The 17742-nt window shown below is 41.1% G+C and overlaps 1 protein-coding gene across 1 annotated transcript in view; it reads left to right on the top strand.

Annotated features, from left to right (window-relative positions):
- The first annotated feature begins 5958 nt into the window (after positions 1 to 5958).
- The window catches only part of LOC111150392 (retinitis pigmentosa GTPase regulator), a 53374-nt gene continuing 41590 nt past the window's right edge, over positions 5959 to 17742 (top strand). The window contains exons 1-7 of the mRNA XM_022507817.1: positions 5959 to 6088; positions 7888 to 8013; positions 8502 to 8594; positions 10052 to 10114; positions 12146 to 12304; positions 13769 to 13918; positions 17001 to 17159. Coding sequence (XP_022363525.1) covers positions 6061 to 6088; positions 7888 to 8013; positions 8502 to 8594; positions 10052 to 10114; positions 12146 to 12304; positions 13769 to 13918; positions 17001 to 17159 — 778 coding nt within the window. The 5' untranslated portion in view covers positions 5959 to 6060. The remainder of the gene's footprint in view (positions 6089 to 7887; positions 8014 to 8501; positions 8595 to 10051; positions 10115 to 12145; positions 12305 to 13768; positions 13919 to 17000; positions 17160 to 17742) is intronic.

The following is a 17742-nucleotide window of genomic DNA, read 5'->3' as shown; positions in this document are numbered from 1 at the left end:
AATTTTTCCTCAATAGGCAGATAATATGGTCCTGAGAGCTAGGGTTCTGTAGCCAGACAGATATGGGTTCAAATCTTGGCTCCACCTCTTACTGTTTGACCTAGAGCTAGTTACTTAACCTCTCTGTTCAGCGTCTTTACCTGTAAAATGAGGAGATTCAGTAAAATATACCCAAGAGAGTTTTGTGAGGATTCACTCAGTTAATGTATGTAAAGAATTTAGAACTGTGCCTGCTACACAGTAAATGCTCATGAAATGTTAGCTATTATTGTTGACTAACTTCTGTTAGTTGTTTGATTTCTTATTTTTCGTGTTGAACACTTTTGATTGAAAAAGCAAACGGTGTTAATTGTAAAAAGAAAATTAAACCCATACAGATATGTATGACTTAGAAATTCAAAGTCCTCTCTAATTCCACACCCCAGAGGGATGTACTATTAAACGGTGTAGTAAATGTTCCTCCAGATTTTACCTATGTGTTTATCACACCTATTCATGTATGCGCATATGTTAATTTACTTTTTATGAAATGGGATAATACTCTGCATATTATTTTGCAATGTGTTTTTATCACTTAAAATTCGATCTTAAGTATTTTTCCATTTAAGTTCACATAAAACTATTATACGTGATTGCATGGTATCCCATTATATGGAAGCCCAATAGCGTATTCATTCAGTTGCTTATTGAAGTCATTTAGATGTCTTTATTTTTCCTTTTTTACTGTATCAAACAATGCTACAGTCACATCCTTGCCCATGGTCTTGGTGCAAATTTCTATATTTCTGCAGGAAAAAGTTCGGAAAGAACTCATCTATAGAAATGGTTAGAATGAGTAAGAATGATATACCTTTCTTAAAATATTGTAATTTATATTGCCAAATGACCTTTTGAAAAGATCATATATATTTTTTAAATTCCCACAAACTGAATAAATGTGCTTATTTGCCTACTAACTATATCCTGGCAATCTTTTTAATCTTTGCCAGTTCAGTAGGGAAGATAAATAAGTTTTATGATTTAATTTGCACTCTTAATGCTGGAGTTCATTGTTCAAATGTTTAAAGTTTAATTCTTTTTGTACATACTCTCTATTTTTGTGCATTGAATTTTTTTTTTTTTTTGGTTGGGTTCTTTTTATTTATTTTTTCCTTTTTCTCCTCTTTAAGATTTGGAAAAAGCAAGCCATAGGCTGGGAAAAAATATTTGCAAAACATAAAACTGACAGCAAACACTAAGTATCTACCCAAAAGAAGAAGTTTGAGATTTGTACACACACACACACACACACACACACACACACACACACTCATGAATAGCCATAGCTGCTTTATTTAAACCGGAAAGGACCTAAAGGTCCATCAACAGGTAAATGGATGAATAAATTAAGGTAGATCCGAAAAAGGAACAAATTACTGATAAACCCAGCAACATGAAATCATTTTAAAAACACTATGCTGGGGGCGCCTGGGTGGCTCAGTGGGCTAAGCCTCTGCCTTCGGCTCAGGTCATGGTCTCAGGGTCCTGGGATCGAGCACCACCTCAGGCTCTCTTCTCAGCAGGGAGCCTGCTTCCCCCTCTCTCTCTGCCTGCCTCTCTGCCTACTTGTGATCTTCTCTCTCTCAAATAAATGAATTAAATCTTTAAAAAAAATGCAAATTCATAGGGCCCACCCAAGATCTGCTAAATCAGAATCTGAATTTTAACAAGACCACTAGATGATCTGTATGTGCATTCAAGGTTTTTAAATACTGGATTAAATGATTAAGAAAAGTGCAAATTTTCTTCCTTGGGGTAATAGCGTAGTAGTCCCCACCTAATTTCTGCTACTTTCTTATAAATGAAATTCCCCAGCTTTGGACCTATATGTCCTCAGTTCATATACCCTGGAGCTGTACCACAAAAGTTCAGAAATCAAAGTAGCTACTAGAATTGGATTTATTGATCTCCGGGTCGTGAGATCGAGCCCCGCCTCTGGCTCTGTGCTCAGCACAGGGTCTGCTAAGATTCTCTCTCACTCTGCCTCCCCCTGTCCCCCAGTGTGCACGTGCGCTCTCTCTCAGATAAATAAATCTTAAATATATATATATTTTTTAAAAGAATCTCATTTGTGAGTCTGGATGTCTACAAGATTTGGTAGTAGGGTTTTCCAAGTGGAGATACACCTGTTTTTCTGATTGCCGAGAAGGAAATGGTGTTGGCAGCGGCATTGTAATGTCATTCAAAATGCAAGCCTTGGGGGTTTTGTTGACTGCTGCTAAGAAAGGAACTAGTTCAGTGAGGAAGCGTACTCCATCAAATGTCTTCCTTGTTTGTACATGCTTCTATTTTTAAGTTGACACAGAATGCTCCAGAACTGAATAACAACTAGAATTAATGGGGGGAAATTGCCCAGAGTTGTGCATGTTGTCAGACATGTGATGACTTCTCTATATCAACGTGATGTCCTGAGGTTGGCCGGCTAGGAAGGGGAGCACTCACGGTGAGAGCACAGGACCGCAGCCAAGAGTCATGAAATTATCCCTTAGCACTCTCTGCCTTCTCCAACACGAGGAAAGTGACTCCGCAGTTTGAGACCATCTGGCTACGGGGATGTGGTGGAGACACGTACTTCTTACTGACTGTCACGAACTCTCCCACCTTTCCCCGCCTTCCTGCAGCGCATGGGGGCCCAGAGCACTGGATCTGGCCACGGGGTGGTAAGAAGCAGAAACATGTTACCTCTAGCTGGAAATATTTCATTCCCCACTTCCCCCCTCTCTCTAGACGTGCTGCGGCCACCAAAGAGGTCAGGAGTCACAAACTGTACAGTTACAAGATCGTCAGACCTCCGTCAGTGATCCTGGCCCCGGAGTGATCAGGTAAAGCAGATCCCCCCGCTGACCCACAGTGGACATGTAGCATGAGTGAGGGAAAGAACACTTCGGTTTGTGTTAAGCCACTGAGATTGGAGTGTCACTTGCAATGAAGCATAGCCTGGGTTACATGGATACAGTGAGCAGAGCTGACTCTGCCTTATTCGTGAGAGCTAACACCATTGAGTGATACCCTCTAGCCCAGGTACCACACTGTAAGCTCCACGTGCATGATCTAGTCCCTCAGCTTCTGGGATAGACAATAGTATTATCATATATTATATGACATATGCAATATGCATCTGTATCATATGAATCAGTTTTATGTATATATGATATGTAGATATATATGACCTATACATTTTTATATATATATATTTATTTGACAGACAGAGATCACAAGTAGGCAGAGAGTCAGGCCGAGGTGGTGGGGTGGGGGGGGAAGCAGGCTCCCTGCTGAGCAGAGAGCCCGAAGTGGGGCTTGATCCCAGGACCCTGAGATCATGACCTGAGCTGAAGGCAGAGGCTTAACCCACTGAGCCACCCAGGTGCCCCTCAAGTCTCCCCAAACTTAACAGAAGCCCTCCATCCATGTCCCTTCCCCCTCCAAATACTATCTCCTGTCCCCTCCTAGCCCATTTCAGTCTCCGATGTCTGAGGGGTTCACCCTCACTTGTTGCTCTCAGCTTCTCCCACTTTCTACTCCAGTATTGTTTCTTCTTCCATCACTCTACCGAACACGTCTTTTCAGCACTACAAATGATCTCTTCATCGCGAAATTCAAGGGGCAGTTTCCACCTAACTTCATTTCTCAGCATCACATGACACAACTGACCACACCCTTCTGTTGAACCCCTAATCTGGGAACTCTCCTTCTGTGGCTACTCTCTGCTTTTCAGCTTCATCATTTCTTGCTGGGCTGTTAAGTGTTGACCTTTAGCACGACTCATCCCAGTCTCTCTTTCCTTTTCATTCTATAGTCACTTTCCAGTCTTTCACCTAGAAGTGTTTCCTGAGGGTACCTAGACCCAGGCACCCCCAAATATGTTCCTCCACCTGCGGCTCCTACTTGCCAATTGGTTGCTCCGCTCAGCACTTCCACATTGGTGCCTTAGTGGGCTTGAGGGTGAACTGTAATGTTCTCCTCCCCCTGCCTACCTAACTCCACCCTTCCTTCCCTTTCCACGGTGTTCCCGATCTTAGTGAGTGGCACCAGCCGTCCCCCATTTGCTTACGTTGGAAACCCTGGAGTAGAGCTGCATCAGTACCTTCTGGAATGCTCAGCAGCAAAATGTGCTTTCTCTTTTTGAAATAAAACAAACAAACTTTGGGCACCCAGGTGGCTCAGTGGGTTAAGCATCTGCCTTCAGCTAAGGTCATGATTCTGGGGTCCTGGGAACGAGCCCCACTTGGGGCTCCCTGCTCAGGGAGGAGCCTACTTCTCTCTCTCTCTCCCTCTCCTCTCCTGTTCCTGCTCTTTAGCTCTCTCTCTCTCTCTTAAATAAATAAAGAAATAAAATCTTTAAAAAGAAACCCTAAAGCATACCATAACTAAAGGAAGTCTTTAAAAATTCTTCTTTTCCCACAGTGTCCTGCACTGCCCAAGAGTCAGTAGTCAGTTACCAATTCCTGGTGATTCTACTTCCGAATACGTTTTTAGGTTGGCCTCCTCCAGATTGGCCAATACACTATATTCTAAGCCATACTGACTGGTTGTCATTATATCTGCAGTAGCCTCTGAACCCTCCTCCTTGCTCCAATTTATTCCCCACAAATCAGCCAGGCAGGATGATTCCAGGAATACACGTAGCTGATCCTGTCACTCCACTACCTAAAACCTCTCAATGACTCCCCACTGTCCTTATGGTGGAATCTCAGTCCTTCACAGGTCCACAACCCCGCCACATTGCCATGAGCTAGTGTCACCTCTTTGAGCTCCTGCAAAGAGCTCTGTTCTTTATGAGCCTTTGCCCACGATTTACTTTCTGCCCAGAGCTCTCACCTCTCCCAGCTTCTTCCAGTTCTTAGATTTAATGATGTTTCTTCAGATAAGCATTTCTTAACCTCTCACACCAGGCCAGTGCTCCCCATTAAACACTTTCTTAGTACCCCCCACTTTGCTCTGCAAGTAAATGATTATTTGTGTACTGCCTCGTTTACTCTCTCCTTCTGGTTTTAACCAAACTCCCTGAGAAAGTCAATAATACACTCTTCTCCACACAAGGTCCTTGAATCCGGCTTCTAGCTGGTGCCCACAACTACCACATGTACATACATTTCCTCATCCTGGAAGATAGCTTTTTGCCTTTTTGTTTTATGGTGTATGGGAAACTAAAGTTTGTAGGAAAATATCTCTGGACGAATTCTAAAGCAATGGTGGTCTGCTATTTGTGAAACTCTTTGTGCATTTCCTGTCAGTAGAGGATGGCACGCCTCAGCCTTCTCAGGGAGGACAGAGGGAGAGGTCCAAAGGACAGGTTGGGCTGGCTAAGGTAGACCCTAGCTCTCCTCCTTTGTATAATCAACACATCCATGAGGGATTAACATGAACCACCTTACAGGATTGCGGTAGGATTCATTCATTCGAGAAAGATTTAATGAGCATCTAGTATACGGTCTCCGGTTACATGCTGGGAATACAAATGCGTTTTGGATATTTAGCAGAGTCCCTATTTCATTTATAGTTAGAGATGGTCACTTATTACTAGTATTGTTACGGTTATGTGTCGACGTTTGCCTGTGTCACATAGTCTGAGTGACAGAGTATGTGATATTTGTGACGTTTGTCATTACGCTTACCAGGTCCCTGCCGGGCCTAGATAAACCACCACCATCAGCGCCCGGGCTCAGAAGCATCCCTGCGCGCGGCGTGGCCGCCCCTCTCCTCCCGGCCACCAGAGGGCGCGCGGCCTCTACCGCCCCGCCCGCTGCGTCTGCGCCTGCGCCCGCGTGCCTGCCGCCCGGCCCACTGTTCCCGTCCCCGGTCGCCGGCCCCGCCTCGCGCCCCAACGTTCCGCCTCCGTTGCCCCTAGCGGCTGTTTGTTGACTTCCGGGGACGCGGTAGTAGCCGATGTCCGGGGTGTCGCTATGGGGGCCCGGGGGGCTTCCGCGGCCCGCGTCGGGACTGAGGCACTGCCATAGGCCCCACCGAGTCGCCCCCGCCACCTTTCCGGGTCAGGCGCAGGCTCCCCGCATCCCCCTTGGCATGGGGGAACCCGAGGAGGTGGTGCCCGGTGAGTCGCGTCCGCGGGGGTGGTGGCGGGCCGGGAGGGAGGGTCCGCGGGCGGGCGGGCGGCCAGGTCCCGCCTCCGGGCGGCCCCGTCGAGGGAAAGGCCCAGGCAACGGCCGCCGGACTGGGTCTGGAGCTCGGGCCGCGTCTGGGCGATAGTCTGAGAGGAGCAGAAAGGAAGGGCAGGGGGAGCACGGGGAAGGGGTGCTTGTGTTTTTTTTTTTTTTTCTTTCTTTCTTTTGAAATAAGCTTTCGATGAGTTTCTCGAAAGCAGGGGCAGTTTTTACCTCCCTATAAACTTTCCCATAGTATCCCCTTCGAGGTCCCCAAGACCCAGTTATGTATTGAATGCAGTAAAGAGTGGGTGACTAGGGGGCGTGGGGTAACAGACGAGAGGGGAAAGCGACTTAGAGAAAAGGGGCGGTGCGAGCCATTAACGAGTGCTCTTGTAAAACTTTTCCCCTGAGCTGCAGAAATATGTTTGACATTGTGACGCTGTGCTACACGTATAGTGTAACAGAAGTAGATGTTTCATGAAGTGGTGCTTACTCTAACCACTTGGTTGCTCTCAGATCTGTCGTATAGTACATTCCTTTGAAAATGATAATCGTGACCTACTAAATTGATTTTCTCACCCACTAATGGGTCAAGACAAAAAGTAAAAAAAAAAAAAAAGTACTGGATTACATCAGTCTCAGGGGTGTGTGTGTGTGTGTGTGTGTGTATAGCGTTTTCTGCCATGTTCTTGTCTCTAACATGATTAGATTCCTGACCTCCTGGAGTTCACAACCTAGTGAGAAATACTAGAAGGTAAACAAAATGATAGTACCATTTCACAATAGATAATAACTACTAGGGGACAGAGCGAGCCACCAAACCTTGGCTTGGGGTGAGGGTATCAGGGCAGGCTAACTGGGAAGCCAGAATAGAACAAAACGAAATTATTCATTCTAGAAACACCCAAAGTGTGTTATAGAACCTGGCCTCTCCAATATAAGTAATTGGTTTCAATTGACACACCTCACAATTGTTCTCAAAGGGTTTTTCATAGTGGCTAGTCCCTTGTACATTATCATTTATTATTAATACTTATGTTCCCTATATTTATGGCACCCATTAGTTTCTTTCTGTGTGATCATTCTCCTTGAGATTTCCTCAAAAGTTGGATCTGGCCTCGTGTGCGTGTATATTTGTGTGTGTGTGTGTGTGTGTGCGCGTGTGTGTGTGTTTAAATGGTTATTGAGAACTGGTAGGGATTTTTGGTCTCTCTCTAAAATGGTACTGGACCAAAATAGTTTGTGAATACTACTCAGATCAGGTAGTGTTTAATGACTTAAGAGTGTTAAATCTCAGCATGCTCTATGGACATGATGCTAATAACGAAACTCAATACTGTCCTAGTCCCGTATGTGGAGAGAAGCCTTCAATCAGGCTAGACCATGAGGTGTTGTTAACCAGTGTTAATAGGGCAGGATTGTTATCAATCAGCTCATTCCAGGGAGCAGATGTGTGTGTACTTTCAGTAATGGAGGACTGCCTTACCTTTTTTTTTTTTTCTTACTTTCCTCCAATAAATGAATAATACCTATTTAGTAGATTTCATAAATAAAACCAGAATAAAGTCTGAGGAGTAAGACTGAATTAAGGTAGAAGGAGGATGTAAACAGTGCTAGAGTGGAAGCAGACAAGGAAGTCTCCTTGTCATGAGACAAGGAATCTGTACAGATAAATTACCGAAAAAAATATTTTGGTAACAGACGACATAGTAAAAGTTGTAAAATAGAAACTATCGTATATTTGCAGGTTCGGGTGCTGTGTTTACATTTGGAAAAACTAAATTTGCTGAAAATATTCCCAGCAAATTTTGGTTTAAAAATGACATACCTACATTTCTTTCATGTGGAGATGAACATACTGCTATTGTTACAGGTTAGTACTGAAATCCTAAGTGAGGATGGTAATCCTGGAAGAATCCTAGATATTATAGATGTGCCGTGTTTCAAACATGTTGAATATACTTTCCTTTACCAGAATAATGTTTTTTCTTTCTTTCATCAGAGATTTCTTGATAATGTGTTGCATCAAGAGAGTGTTTTAAATTTTAAATCCCCTTGGCATATTTAAATAGGATTTTGTATAAATGCTACTTTCTTGGAATAAATTTATTTTAATATATCTATATAATCAAACGTGATTAATGCATAATCTTAGAAACTTTTTACACCTAACAGAATCTGGTAACCTGTAATGGACAGCTAAAATAATTCATTTTAACCTGGGCAAGGTAACCTGTTTCAACACGGGAAAGCAATACAACTTTTAAGTGTAGCCTTTTTTATTGCTTTGTGATGACTTCGTCTCTCATCACTTTATGTTGAAAATGCTTCGATTTCTTATGTCTTTTTCCTTCCCACCAGGAAATAATAAACTTTACATGTTTGGCAGTAACAACTGGGGCCAGTTAGGATTAGGATCAAAGTCAACTATTAACAAGCCAACGTGTGTCAAAGGTTTGGGGTCTTTTCTTCTTTATTGCTTTAAATACTTAAACCTCATAAAGTACTTTTGTATTGATTGTGATGTTCTTTAATATTATATTAGGAATAAAAAAGCCTTAGTTCTTTATTTTCCATTATTTACTTGACTATTATTGGTGTCTGACTTTATTTTTTATATGATAATCAGAACTACTTTTATGTGTTAGGGTCTAAAAGTCACATTGCTTTTAAACCCAAAGAACACAAAGGAAGTAATGATTTTTCGGTATTACACTTGAATATCCTTTTATTTTGCCTGTTTGTTAACCTGCATAAATATTACTGTTATTGTATATACAAAGACTAACCAATACAATATATAAGAATTTTGAGCTTTGTCTCATTTGTTAAAGTTGTGGGCATCATGGTTCTAGGTAGCTGTTGGCTTTATGAATTATACTTGACCCTGCTGTATATAGTGAGTAGATGTACTGAATGAGACATTGGGCCCTGGGGTTGATTAGTAGTGTCCTTACAAGAACAGGACAAAATATTTTAAATCAGGACTGTCCCAGAAAATATGGGATATATAATACCTTTACAGAGCTTTCCTGGCATTATGTGTAAAGCTTCTGTTTGGCTGTAACCTGTGAACAGGTGATGGAGATTCCTTGGGATGTGACAAGAGCAATATTCTTAATCTTCCTAGCCAAATTTGTAATTTCAGCTCAAAATGTCAGTGTAGTTTAGCATATCCATGCTATTTACAGATAATGTTATGGAATTTTCAAAGTATTCCACTTGGTCAAAAAGTATTTATTGAGCACAATCTACTAAACCCTGTTTTGTTTTTTTTTAAACCCTGGGTTTATTCACATGATCTTTACTCTCAAATATCTAATAGATGAAGTAACAGGATTGTCTAGACTATGAGATCTTTGACACCAGAGACTCTGTCTTAGTGATTTTTGCAGCCTCTATGGTAAGCACGTAGGCAGTGTTCTTTAAATCTCTTTTGAACATGTAAATGAATGAGTGAAGAGCTTTACCATAGGTTATACCTGTGACTCTTGGACTTGTAGTGTTTCACTGTGTGAGATAGAAGGTGAGCTTGACAATGGCGATAGCAGATTAGGGACTAGGTGATTAGTTTGGTGAGGAGGCAGCGTAACAGTGCCATGAATCTCAGTACATATTCATTACCTGTGGACATTTTAAAAACACTTAGATGCCTAGGCCTTACCTCAGACCTGCTGACTCAGATTCTCCAGGGGTAGGGCTGAGCTATCTGTACTTTTCTCAAAGCTCCACTGGTCATTATGATGCACAGCTAGTTCTGAAAACTTTTGGCTTATTAATTAAGAACAACTTTGGAGTCAGACGGGCTTGGGTTTAAAATCTCGTTTCTACTGGTTAGTTACCATTTGACCTGTGTTATTTATCACTGTTGTAAACATAAAATCTTTTGTCATTTTTTTAAATATTTTTAGCTTTAAAACCTGAAAAAGTGAAATTTGCTGCCTGTGGACGGAACCACACCCTAGTTTCAACAGGTATAGTATTCAATCTGTGTGACTTCCTTCCCAATTTGAGGACAGTGTTCTCACTCCAGTATGGCTTTATAAAATTAATAGAAATGGTACCTTGGCAATAATAAGATTAGGATTTTTTAAAATATAAATGGTTAGCACACTTGTTTGCCTTTGAAAATACATAGATAAATGTTACATGCCTGAAGAAAATCTTGGATTATGTCAAGGGGCAGCCCATCCTTACCTATGTGTACACCTCGGGGGCCGCCCGCTCCTGATCTTGTGCTTTCCTCTTTTCTGAGGGTGAGTGGGACCTGCCCCCAAAAGGCTATTGATGTGAACACAGTTCTGATTAAAATCCAAATGGGCTGTGTATGTCTGTGTGTAGAAACTCACAAGGTGCTTTTAAAGTTCGTATGGAAAAGCACAAGACCCAGAATAGCCAAAACGGTTTTGAATAAAACAAAAGCAGAGGACCACCACTACTGATTTCAAGACCTCTAAAGCCACAGTAATCAAGACATCGGGCTACTGGCAAAAAGAGAGACAAAGATTATCAGAACAAAACAGAGTCCAGAAGTAGACCCACACATATATGCCCAACTAATGTTTGGCAAAAGTGCCAAGGCAATTCAATGGAAAAAAGGTAGTCTTTTCAACAAATGCTCCTGGAACAAATGGACATCCAGGCGCTGATCACCGAGCTACCTTTCCTACCTCCTTCCCCCCACCCCCTGCCGCCTGCCCCCATAGCCTCTTCTGTGTTCAGGTTATTCTCATCGCCTCTGGCTCCTCCTTGGCCCTTTCCCCTCATTCATACCTTTGCCTTGCTAAAATGTCTTTCTCTTATTCAGATTCTTGTCTTTTAAGATCCAGTGTAAGTCTTCTTCCATGGATCTTTCTGTGGCTCTTCAACTTTGACTCATGTCATCCTCTGAACTGCTTAAGCATTCCACCAACTCTGGTTCACCCGATATGTGTTAAATTCCATGGCCTTGTCATATGTTCCATTGGAAAGCTAGTCTTGGTTCCTCAATTAGATTTCATCTTTTCTAAAATAATATCTTAAATTTTTACTGACTCGGGCTGGTTTTGCTCACAGTTTCCCCTATAATTTAGTGAGGCTTTAACTTCGTGTGCATCTGTATGACAGATATAACTAATTTTTAATATGTGTGTTTTTAAAAATCTTCATTACTTTTGAGCTTACTGATGATTTTTATTATCTAGGCATGATATACTTCATATTTAATTAATAAAGTAATTAACACACATTTATATAATGTGTACAACAAACAAATGCCGTTCTAAGAATTTTATAAATGTCAGCTAATGGGATCTTCATACGTGATCAGGCGCGTTCAGGGTGGTATGGCCGTAGACTAATGTGATCTTCATAAACAGCTCTGTGAAGTAGGCACTATTCTTATCCCCATTTTGCAGATGAGTAAAATGAAAGCCCCTGTGAAGCACAGCTTGCCTAGGTCACACACCTGACGAATGGCAGGCCAGCATTCACACCCAGGAACTCTGGCTCTCCAGTCCTTTCTCCTAAAACACAATACTATACTGCTTTCTTGTTTAGCTAGAAAATTAAAATACACATAGAATTTTCATGTTTCTAATTATATTCTTTTTGGATTTGCCTCATTTTACTCATTACATATTATATCTCAACTTTAATGGGTATGGAAGTTAAAATTAATGAACCACATCTCTTTTAAAATAGTTTGATTTGGATTATAAACTAATTTGGAAATTACTTTTCTCTTTTTGCTTTGATTTAATAAAGCAAGGAAATACATTCTGCACGTTCTGTGCATTTCAATTGCTACTTAAGCTCTAGACCAATTTAGAAAATCTCACAAAAATGTATAACCTTGCTTGTTTTGCTTGATTTTTGACAACGAATTGAAGTTGTTCACCAAATGGTAGGATAATGTCAACTTTCGGCTTTCTTCACTGTTAATAGAGGAAATATCTGGAAACTGGCCTGTCTTGTAAAGATGGTGACTGTAGGATATGGATGTTTCTTTCCTTTTCCATGTGCAGAAGAAGGCAAAGTATATGCAGCTGGAGGAAATAATGAAGGACAGCTGGGACTTGGTGACACTGACGAGAGAAACTCTTTTCATCTAATTAGTTTTTTTACTTCCCAGCGAAAGATTAAACAGCTCTCTGCTGGATCCAACACTTCAGCTGCACTAACTGGTGAGACTTTGTTCCACATCAGGCTGGGAACCGTCCCTTTTCTTTAGACCAGGATAAGCCAACTGAGTCATCTGACCCCAGTGTTCTGTTTCGTTTTCTTTCATTAACCATGTGTTTTCAGAAGACATAAAAATTGAACTTTGAATCATTACGTCTAACCCCAGTTTTGTGCTTATCTGGGGTTAGACATAAACACACACGTAGCTGCCATGCTTCCATCTACTCCTGTAGATACTAAATATTCATCCTGTGTTCTGGACATTATATTTGCAGCTCTAATAAGTTGCTGTCAGAAACAGAAATCGGTTGGATATGTGTTACCAGAATATGGTCTGGGGGGTGCCTGGCTGGCTCAATCGGAAGAGTACGTGGCTGATCTTGGGTTGTGAGTTTGAGCCCCACCTTGGGCATAGAGGTTACTTAAATAAATACACTTTAAAAAACAAAATAAATTACACAGTCTCTATTGGTCATTGCATCTCTCTGCCCTCCCTCTCTAAGCCCATATGAGAAATGTCTTTAACATGGGAGCCAAGGTACCCAGGGTGTGTACCTTGGAGCTACAGTGGGCTTCTCTGCTCCAGTAGGGGAGCTGAGTGGCCCCTGGCGCCGCCGCTCCAGCTGCCAGGAGGGCTGGAGTCACATGGCGGCCCCATGCCTGCAGTACGGTCCACCGTCTTTAGCCTCTCAATGTCCTCGTGGTTCTGATTTTCCGTTTTCCTTTCATTTGGCTTATTATTAAACCACTTCAAAGTTTTAAAAAATTTAAATGAATTAAAAGACGTAAGTCTTGATAATTTCCTTCCTAAAATATTTTGCCTAGCTTCACTTCTTCTTCCCTTGAAACCCTAATCAGAAAGAGCACAAGCTGCTGCATTCTGGAGATGCTCTGTGTGCTCAGGTGGTTCCCTAATCTCTGAGGTTGCAGTGTGTGTTTTCAAGGATAAATTGTAAAACAACAAGAACAACAACAACAAAAAAAACCCTGAACTGCATTTCTTTTTCTTTTTAGTTTTTCTTCAAAACATTAAAACGTTTATATAGTGTTCTTAAGAGTAAGGTCCTCCAGGCCCTTTTGACCAGGGACTTGCCCAGGAAAGGTCCCGGGCTGCCCATGCTGTCGTTCAGTTTGTTTGCAGTCTGAGTGCTTGAGAGGAAGAAACATTTGCTGTTTGGAGACAGTAGACTAAGAAAAGGGAAGAATATTCTGTCTTTGCTGTTGAGATAAAAATATGGACACAATTTGCATCATGTTATCCTCTGTCCTTTATCATCCTAGAAGCCTTTCCTGTTAGAAATTAAACTCTTATGCAGCTAGCTGGTGTGAATGTCTTAGTAGCACTTTTCTATCAAGACACATAGTTTTTCTGAATTAAAGAATAAGTGCTGTGTTGGAAAATATAATAACTTGATAGCCTTGCTACCTCCTAAAACCTTGTTTTCCTCCTTGTGTTTTCTTTGTAGAGGATGGAGAGCTTTTTATGTGGGGTGACAATTCCGAAGGGCAAATTGGTTTAAAAAATATAACTAATGTGTGTGTCCCTCAACAAGTGACCGTTGGGAAACCTATCTCCTGGATCTCCTGTGGATATTACCATTCAGCTTTTGTAACAAGTAAGACAACATTTTGGATTCATCATGTTACCTCCTATTTCTAAGTGTTTACTCAATTGATAATAAAATCTAACTCTCTACCATACTATGGAAATAATGCCATGGCAGTCTGTAATGAAATAATTGTGGTCCATTTTGGGTCACATTGTTTTCTCCATTTTAATAATGAGAGTTTACTTTCTCTGAGATGTTAACTTTTTTAGTGAATATTAGAAAAGCAAAATGTGTATGTTAGAAACTTCTAAACCTTGGTTCTCAACTTCTTGGATTGCTTGACGTTGGAAGTGAGATCTATGGGCCACTTTCCCTTGGGTGCACTTGCCTCTGTACTTAGACCTCGTCTACTCTTGTCCTGCTAATTTGCTTTTATTGGTTCAGTAAGGGAGTCATAGACTTCCATTGTGAGAGCAGGGATGTAGAGTAGGTGGAAAGGGAAGATTGCTCAGTATGAGACAGGATTTCCTTTGCCGAACTTTGCTTAGCATCCCCAATCTCTCCCTTTCTGGGGCTCCCTGGCAACCTTTATCTGCCTTAGTTAAATATTTGAAATGTTAGAGTCTGTGTCTACACAGAGAGTGGTAGAAGTATGATCATTCCATCTTATTGATGGTTTTTTTTTTAAACAGCAAAAACACCTAGAGGAAATAGTTTTCTGGCCCCTTTTAGAGATCTCTAAGTCTTTGTTATACATTCTGTGCTCCTCAGATTCAGATTTAGAAAGTGCTGACTGACCCATTCCTGTGGCCCTCAGATTTACCGGTGAATTGGTAGCACCATGGTACCAAGAGAGGGCAAACTCTGACTCAGCTGCCATTGTTTGCCACTCTATCAGCTTGTATCTTGGACAAACTAATAATAAATATCATCAAATGAGGGAATAAGTGAATGAACAATTAACTGTGTTCCTTGGGGCAGTGCTACCTACCAACTTACTGGCAACTTTCTGGCTCCTGGGGTTGGTATAGTGCTCACTTTGTTTATGAGACAAAAAACACAAACGGAAAAACACAAAAATCCCAAGCAAGAGCATTGTCTTATTTAGATTTTAGCAAAACTGACAAATTCAATTTTATGACTAAACTCTATTTTCAGCCAGTAAGAAAACAAGGAATTGCTCATTGTAGCCAACAGGCATTACATGGGGCTTTTTTGTTTTGTTTATATTTATGCCTTTAAAAAAAAACAGCTTTATGGGGTGGAATTTAAGAAAGAAGACAAACGAGCAAAGGGGAAAAAGAGAAATTAAGAATCAGACTCTTAACTGTGGAGAATAATCTGATGGTTGGGGGCAGGTAGGTGGGATGGGTGAAATAGGTGAAGGGGATTAAGGAGGGCACTTGTCATGATGAGTACCTGGTGGTGTATGGAAGTGTTGACTCACTATATAGTATACCTGAAACTAATATTAAAATTAAAATTTTAAAAATTAAAAAAAAAACATACACAAAACCAGCTTTATTGACATATATAGCTCACATACCATACAATTCACCCATGTTAAGGTGTGAGGAGCAGCAGGAATTTATAGACAAAAGTGGAAAGTAACTCATCTGGACCTAGTAGCTCCTTTCATATCAGAGGCAAGAGGCATGGGAAAAAGAGGAAGGGAGCCAGAAGAGCATTTTGGTGCCGGTGCTAAATACTTTTTAGAAAGCTGTGCTTCAAAAAATTTCATTTTCTGTGCAGAGCACTCCAGAAAATCAGTAGGGCTGGGTTTGTAGTATTTGACCAAGTTTTCAGTGGTGCATACTATGTGTGTTGGATGTTCCACAACCTCCCTAAGTTCTGTTTTGCTAGGAGAACTCTCAAGCTGCAATAGCTTGAATTCTACTCACAGCTAAGATTTATCACAGCAAAGGATACAGAGCAAAAACGGCTGGAAGGAGATCTATGTCCTCCAGGGTAGTCTCACATACACTTCCTAGTCCTTACTCTTTGCGGCACAAGACATGCTTTGAACTACAGGGATGTGTGCGTAATGTCCCTGCCCAGAGAAGCCCACTCTTCTCAGGGTCTTGGGCTTCTGTGTGGGAGTGCTGATTGTGTAGGCACACCCTGCTAGCAACTACTCACCGCGACTGAAACTCTGATCCCTTAACAATGAAACCAAGTGTACATCATCAGTGTTGATGGTTGTTCAAAGCAACCCTAAGGACCTCAGTTGGCGTAATTTGCTGTTTGGGTTACAAAACAAAATCATCAGTCACTAACATAACACTCCAAGGGCCACATTCCCAGGGGTTGGTCAGTGACCAATCATTGTTCTCTTAGAGACACGCAAATAAATACATAATAAACAACCAGATTTACTGTGTTACCTCTCTCCTGACATGAATGGCGACAGGTTCTGTGTCAGATTAGGTTATATATCTACAAAGGTTTTTAAATTCTTGCTTGTAGAACTCCATTCAGTTCATAGAAATGAATTCTAAGAAGTTCCTGCTTTCAAGAAGCTCATAGTCGTAGTGTGATAAGTATAATAAGACAGCAAGTTAGTAGTGTTGGTATGGACAAGACAGTGATTAAACGTCACGAGTTCCTTGATAAAAGAGAATCTGGAGGAAGTGCCATTGAATTGAGCAAAATCTTCTATTTTAAGGCTCAGTCAACATATTCACACAGAAATGCATTTCCTTAAAACCAGTTTCATAAAAGCAATTATTTATTTAACAAGCATTCATGAATATTTCGTATACCAGACATTGCTAGGTTCTTGGAATACCCAAGTGAACAAGACAAAATCCATGTCCTAATGGAGGCTTAGTGTCTAGTCATTTTTGCTTTACTGTAAAAGGAAGTAGAAGAAGTAAGATGGTTTCTATGTGAAACAGCTAAAATCATTTTCTACTTCATTTGTAGCGATGGTCGTGAATTCATAAAGAAATTGGATTAGCATAATCAAGGAGAAAAGAAAATCTTAGCTTTATTTCCTTACCATCCAGTAAAAATACCTTAAGGAAGTGTAAACTGATCAAGTTGTCATTTTCTAAATTTTTTATTGAACATGAGAATGTGTACCCCAAACACTAGTATTTTGTCCATAATTATGCCGTCCTTGATCATTGTTCTTTTCCTTCAACAGCGGAGGGAGAACTGTACACATTTGGAGAACCAGAGTCTGGGAAGTTAGGTCTTCCCAATCAGCTGCTGGTCAATCACAGAATGCCCCAGCCAGTGCCTGGAATTCCTGAAAAGGTGGTCCAAGTAGCTTGTGGTGGAGGGCACACCGTGGTTCTCACAGGTATGTGTGGCTCCTGCTGCTCCATTCCCTGCTTTCTGGGGTGGCTACTAAAAAAAAAAAAAATTACACTCATTTTCTTCTTTTGGGATAAAATACTTAACATCTGATCCAATCTCCTCACAGATTTTTAAGTCTTTAATACACTATTGTTATCTATAGGCACTGTGTTGTACAGCAGACCTCTAGACCTTACCTTGCAAAGCTGAAACCTTATACCCATTGATGAGGGGCACCCTTTTCCCCCTCCCAGCCCCTGGCGCCACCATCCTAGTCTGTGCTTCTAGGAGCTTACAAGCTGGCCTTGCATCTCTTTTCATTAAAATCTCTAGCTTTGATTTCCATAGTTACTACACATCTTTGGCCTATGGAAGAAAACTGTAAGTAGAAAAAAATAAATCTTGTGGAATTGTTTTTGCCAATATAATGGACATTTTCATGATCTTCACATGTTTATTGGCAGAAGATAATTGTTTTTAGCTTGTTTTCAAGGGTAGACTGTTTTCCTCGTGTGTGTGTGTGTGTGTGTGTGTGTTTTGTATTTCTCTAAAATTGGTATAATTTTTCCTGAAATACCTTCTTTCCC

Source organism: Enhydra lutris, unplaced genomic scaffold (genome assembly GCF_002288905.1).
Source record: "Enhydra lutris kenyoni isolate GAN:26980312 unplaced genomic scaffold, ASM228890v2 scaffoldscaffold23, whole genome shotgun sequence".
In the NCBI taxonomy this organism is placed as follows: Eukaryota; Metazoa; Chordata; class Mammalia; order Carnivora; family Mustelidae; genus Enhydra; species Enhydra lutris.
The sequence above is the reverse complement of the archived record's forward strand: the minus strand, read 5'-3'. Positions and strand labels throughout refer to the sequence as shown.